This window comes from Mixophyes fleayi, chromosome 4, assembly GCF_038048845.1.
Source record: "Mixophyes fleayi isolate aMixFle1 chromosome 4, aMixFle1.hap1, whole genome shotgun sequence".
Taxonomy (NCBI): domain Eukaryota; kingdom Metazoa; phylum Chordata; class Amphibia; order Anura; family Limnodynastidae; genus Mixophyes; species Mixophyes fleayi.
In genome coordinates this window covers 337,668,665-337,675,223 of record NC_134405.1, presented here as the reverse complement: position 1 = coordinate 337,675,223, position 6,559 = coordinate 337,668,665, and the positions used below count along the sequence as shown (strand labels likewise).

At 42.3% G+C, this 6,559-nt stretch overlaps 1 protein-coding gene across 1 annotated transcript; it reads left to right on the top strand.

Moving 5' to 3' along the window:
• The first annotated feature begins 3,252 nt into the window (after positions 1-3,252).
• LOC142153205 (E3 ubiquitin/ISG15 ligase TRIM25-like) lies at positions 3,253-5,909 on the top strand. The gene has a single exon (XM_075210565.1). It carries the CDS (start codon positions 3,802-3,804, stop codon positions 5,371-5,373), a length of 1,572 nt encoding a protein of 523 aa, XP_075066666.1. The 5' UTR covers positions 3,253-3,801; the 3' UTR covers positions 5,374-5,909.
• The last annotated feature ends 650 nt before the right edge of the window (positions 5,910-6,559 follow it).

The window sequence follows — 6,559 nt, the reverse complement described above, 5'->3', positions numbered from 1 at the left end:
CAAGGTAACAAAGCATTACATAATACAAAAGGTTCATTGGTCGGAGAGTTTGCCCTCGTCACCCAATCACATTGGTTTTGATACTGCTGTCTAAGCACAGGGCTGAATGTCACAGCTAGAGGTGACTGCTGTGTATGCTCATCTTCTGGTTTGGTAACTTGCTGTGATCTACAATCAGCTATGTGTCATATTGCCTGGATTACATTCCACCTTCTCCCTCACATCAGGTATCACCTTGTGCAGTCTTTGTGGTATAATGTAGCTTTGTCAATCACCGCAATCTGCAGTTTTGTAAAAGTTTATCTGATTTCTTTGTTTCCATACAAAAAAAAACCAGAAATTAGTTTATTCAACTGTGATACTGAAAGATATCCCTATCTATCTCCTATGACATGCCCCTGGCTAACGTGAAGGAAAATAAGTGAAATAACACAGAGGACATATATAATACATTGTGGTGCTAGTGATACATATTTAATTTAGACCTTGGGCAGCAAAAGGGTTAATAAAGTCTGCGTCATGTGATGAATGGAGAATGCAGTCACAATGTAAGGACTCAGCGATTAGTGACTTCCATGTAAATATAATGAAGGAAAGGTGTTTACTTATATATATATGTATGAGATTTATGTTCTGGAAACCAGAAAAATAAATGTATTGCTGCTGTTTGATCTCGTCACATGCACAGAAGTGTCTCTTCCCTCCCTTGTTACTACTAGGAGCTCCGCTAAACAATTTAATACATTGGGCAGTGTGGGGAAATCTTTTTAAACAGTGTTTCTGTGCATTATAGACAGGAAAGTCAAAGTATTCTGTATAATAGATCCCACCCCTGTGATTGTGGAAGCTCTTTGCTTCCTGGTTGTGCTGTTAATGTGGAGAATTATTTAGGTCACGATCTACTGTAAATGATAATAGGACGCTTACATAGATATTGTACTTTCAAAACAGAGTAGATTTATTCAGTGCTGACAAAGACAAATCTTATCAAACCATTTATTTCCACATCTCCAGTTACCAGCAAATGATCTGTAAACATTACATATATTTTATCGGAATCTTTTGACAATCCAGATGTAACACATTGATCCACCTCATTGACTAGACACCTAGGGGTTTATTCAATCAGCATTCGTGCCCGCGATTACACGCGGCTGCACAGGTCCTGATACTGCAATATCACAGATTTCTGTGCACACCCCATAGGGTTGCGAGGGGAAATCCGCGATGTTGCGGTACCGTAACACCACTTTACACGCGCAGCTGCAAATCCTAATTGAATATGCCCCTAATCAGTTTATCCTTAGAATGATCCGTTACCAACATACCCACCACACACAGGGTGTAGCACTTGGGTTTATACAGCAAGACGCCCCCTAACTCAGCTGCTCCCCAACTTCACTATAGAAACTAAAGCAGTACAGGAAACATAAATCTCCCCTCTGATATAGATGCAGGTAGTTGTTGGAGTTTCTGCTCCCATAAATGGCTGTTTCTGAATGTTTGGATTAACCCAAATGAATTACATTTTAATCCGTTGTTAAAAAAAAATGAATATATGAGGTTACTCAAACAGTGGTCCCTAGTAAATATCGATGCTGATAACACCCGCAATACTTACCCCAACAGCGTGATGACGAAAGTGGTATTCCCATATTGCTGAATTGCTGTTTGGAGGCTTTTGGGGTACCTCTTTGGTAAGTAAGGTTTATAGGCTGACCAACCGGCGTCCCACTCATAGTGCTCAAAGAAAAACTCGGAGACAAGTGTTTGGCAAAATATATTCCGGCCACAGCTTTATTAAACATTCCTGTAACCGGCAGACAAGCGGCGTGCAAGGCTATTAGAATTTACCAAATATTCTAGTTCCATCTAGAATAAATAGTAGCTAAAGGAGTTCCAATTAGATTAACGATCTGTGTGTCAAGGGTGAGAGAGGTTTACTTTGGAAACCCCTAGAAATAACTAATTTATAGAGATAAGAACACAAGATAAGTCTGGAGAGAAAGAGTTATAGATATCTTTGTACAATTGATTGAAGCTCATAACTACAATGTAAAGGATAGTGGTAATTATTATACTATGTAACCACAGGAGGGTATGCTGTTTTCTGTATAAATATTACTATACCAGTTTCAGTAAAACAGAACTGATTATTCCAGACAACTGTGTGTGTCTCAGATCAGTTTTCCAGTGCGCACCGTATACCTGAACTCAAGGGATTTTACAGGTGGTAAAAGGTCTATTGCCGTTAACAAAGACATGGAATATTGGCGTTAGGTTTTCTGGTTACACAGCCACAGCAACTTAACACTGTTTATCATGTTATCAGGTATTAAACAAATAAATTGCTGTGTCCCTTAGTATAACTGAGCCTATAGATATAGGGCCTCATTTAGAGTCAGACGTGAGTCCTTCTGTTCAGCGCATAAAGCCCTTTTGGCCAAAGATTCATCTCAGTTTGCACCGTGACTGAGGCGGATCTCTCCGTTGTACCTCTCTGCGCTTAGAGAGGTGGAACGGGGGAGCTAGTGGGCGAGCCTAGCAATGGAAAGCTGTGTTCACGCTCTTTACATGCTATTGTGAGTTGAAAGCAACCGCAAATAGGTATCTAGGAGTCATATCTTTTGCGGGTGCTAGAGACCTTGATGTATTAAAAAACAAAGTAAAAAATAATGAAATAAAAAAAAAAAAGGTGTGCACCCCTTCCAAACAGCATAGCCAATCCTTGTGCTATTTGGGGGGCCAAAGAACAATTTAAAAATTTTTTTTTTTTAATTTAATCATCTGCTTTTCAGAGCGCTGTGCATGATACACTTGCATGACGACCCATAAGGCACATAGGGGTCTATTTATGACCCTTCATTTTTTTCTGTAGAAACTTTTCAATTCTCATCGCATAGATGCGGATGGAAAAGTTTCTCATATGTATTAAAAATCAACACAGGAACAGCCATTCCGAAAAACGGCTGCTCCTGTGAAGTCTTACACTTACCTAACACTGGATTGTTCTCTTTTTCCTTTCTCTGCGGTGCTGATCGTCCCTCTTTCAATCCCTGTGCGCATGCGCCGACCGGTAAACTCGGGCATGCGCACAGAGATCCGTGTCTGCAGGAACCTGAGGCATGTGATGGAGGAATCATGTGATCCCTCCACACATGCGCTGTGCAGCTCTGCTCGTCAGAGCAGCGCTGTTTTCAGTGTAATGTTTCACTTATGTTAATGTACGCCAGCTTCAGAGGGCGCCAGCTTCAGAGGGCGTACATTAACAAGTAAAAAAAGAGAAATACTTCACCTGCCACACTTTAATACATAGCGTTACTGAGCACTCCCCATACATTGTTATGGGAAGTGCTCAGAAAACCGCTAATGGGTGCAAAGCAGCAGATATCCCCGATATCTGCTGCTATGCCAGATTAATACATAAGGATTTTAACGGTAAAGTCCCGAAAGCTTACAAGGGGGGAAAACTTTAATAAATAGACCCCATAAAGAGGTGTGTGTTCAATTTGCATAGTATTCTAAGTCGCATGGATCTAAAGATCCGTGCCACTCTAAATACTATGTAAATTATGGGATGCAATTTACACTTATGATTTCAGTGTAAAATGCATCCGACTCTAAATGAGGGAGTCTCCCGGACATTCCGGGAGAGTTGGCAAGTATGAAATTGAGTCCGACTCTAAATGAGGCACATAACGTGAGTGACAAGCTCAGCCTCGCCCTGTGTGGAGAATGTGATCCCACTGGTGTCTGAGTGTCAGAGACTTTCACTTTAATTTCTCTCTTCTGCTGTCAGCGATGGCGTCTGCTGATTTGAGACAGGAGCTGGACTGTTCCATCTGCCTGAACATTTATACAGATCCTGTAACACTGAGATGTGGACACAACTTCTGCCGGGTCTGTATTGATCGTGTGCTGGATACACAGAAGGGGTCTGGAGTTTATACCTGTCCTGAATGCAGAGCAGAGTGTCAGCAGCGTCCTGCACTGCAGAGGAACATAACTCTGTGTAACATAGTGGGGAGTTTCCTGTCTACTCGGCCAGATCAGGAGGAGACTGGGATCTTCTGCACTTACTGTATTCACTATCCTGTTCCTGCTGCAAAATCCTGTCTGCATTGTGAGGCTTCTCTGTGTGATAATCACCTGAGAGTACACAGCAAGTCAGCAGAACACGTCTTATCTGACCCCACCACTTCCCTGGGGAACAGGAAATGCTCCGTCCATAAGAAGATCCTGGAGTATTACTGCACTGAGGACGCTGCCTGTATCTGTGTTTATTGTTCAGCTGGAGAACATCGGGGACACAAGGTGGAGACGTTGGATGAGGCCTCTGAGAAGAAGAAGAAGAAATTGAGAAATGTTCTGCAGAAACTGAGCACAAAGAGAGAGGAGACTGAGAAAAGAGTCCAGAGACTGCAGGAGCGCAGGAGAGAAAATCAGAAAAGAGCAGCTGGTGTAACAAAGAGAGTCACTGCCCTGTTTAGAGACATCAGGAAACAGCTGGAAGACCTAGAGAAGAGAGTCCTGAGTGAGATCTCCAGGCAGGAAGAGAGCGTTTCACTCTCAGTCTCTGATCTGATCCAGCAGCTGGAAATAAGGAAGGACGAGCTGTCCAGGAAGATGCGTCACATTGAGGAGCTGTGTAACATGTCTGATCCAGTGACTGTCTTACAGGAACCAGACACAGGTGACTTGTGTGATACTGAGGGCAGAAAGAGACATTATAACCAGGTCCATGGTGTAGGAGATCTGGATGTGAATCTCATATCAGAGACACTACAAACAGGATTATCTGATATAATAACAGGTATAAATGTATGGGTCTATGTGCAGGAACCTACAGACATATTACTGGATGTAAACACAGCTGCTAATAATATACATATATCAGGTGACAGGAAAACTGCATCCAGGTCACAGATAAACCAGAAACGTCCAGAAACACCAGAGAGATTTCAGTATCCTCAGGTAATAAGCACCAGGAGATTTTCCTCAGGGCGACATTACTGGGAAGTGGAGGTCAGTAAATCATGGCGCTGGAGGGTAGGGATGTGTTATCCCAGTATAGACAGGAGAGGATATCAGTCAGACATTGGAGATAATAACAAGTCCTGGTGTTTGTGTAGGGGGTATAATAATCAGTATTCAGTGATACATGACTGGAAAGAGATCCAGTTACCTGACAATATTCCCTATGATAGAGTGAGGATATATCTGGATTATGAGGCTGGACAGATGTCCTTTTATTCTCTGTGTGACCCGATCAGACACTTACACACCGTCACTGCCACCTTCACTGAGCCCCTTCATGCTGCATTATGGGTAATGGGAGGATGTATAAAGATATCTGGGGGAGTCAGGAGCTGAGAGAAATGATCACAAGAAATCTGCCCAGAGACTGGTGACATCACAGAGAGGGGAATCTGATTGGTGGAACACTTTTCCAATAGAAAGCAGCAGTGGGTGGAGCTACAGCTGAGCCCCTCCTCCTGTGTAACCAGGTGACCAGTGTGTGTGGATTTGTTCCCTTGTTGGTGTGTTAGAAACTTTCATTATAAATATATAAATATACATGTATGTGGGCGTTCCCCATCTCTGATTCACTGATAGCTGTGATTGGCTGAAGTAACTGTCTGTCAGTCAGTGTATACCCTATTACTGTAGTCAGTGCTACACTTCCTCCTATTGGCTGTAATGGATATAGGGGGTGAATGTATTATCTCTATATAGCTCCGCCTACTGGGAGTTCTAGTCCAAGACTGTGTTTCTTACATAATACAAGGTGACTTGGACTACAACTCCCAGCATGCCTCATTGCTGAGTTGTATTAAGTTCATATTTGTCTGGCTTACCATGTATAACTATTATATTCTCACTATTATAATGTTGTTCGTTATACAATCTGCTCTCCTTCTACCACACTGTGTATTATTATTATCGTAGATTTGTAAGGCGCCACAGTGCTCCGCAGCGCTGTACAGTAGGGAAAACAGGACATACATACAACAAGGATGGCAAAATAAATGCAGACATGAAAACAAAGGGTATGGAGGACCCTGCTCATTAGAGAGCTGACACTGTAAGTGGAAGAGGGCACAGCTGAAGCAAGAGGAGCGAGTGTGGCTCAGAGTGGAGATTGGGACAGCTGTGAGGTGCATTAGTGTGAATAGTGTTATCAGGAATAAGGTCACCTCTAAGAAAGAGATGGGTTTTCCGAGAGCTTCTAAAGACTTGAAGGCTGTGGGAAAGTCTGATTGAGCGTGGTAGGGAATTCTGTGTATAACGCCGTCACTTACCTCCAGGTACTTTTTAAGTGAAAGAGTTCTATAAAACTTATTAATGACATTATGGGCCTGAGTCATTAAAGAAAGTAAGGCAAATAAAGGAGCAAATGTTCTCCGGGACAAACCATGTTACAATGCAAGGGGTGCAAATTAGTTAATTATTTTGCACATAAGTTAAATACTGGCAGTTTTTTCATGTAGCACACAAATACTTGATAGCTTTATTTTTACACTGAAATTTAAAGTTGATCTAGGACATGCCCTATCCC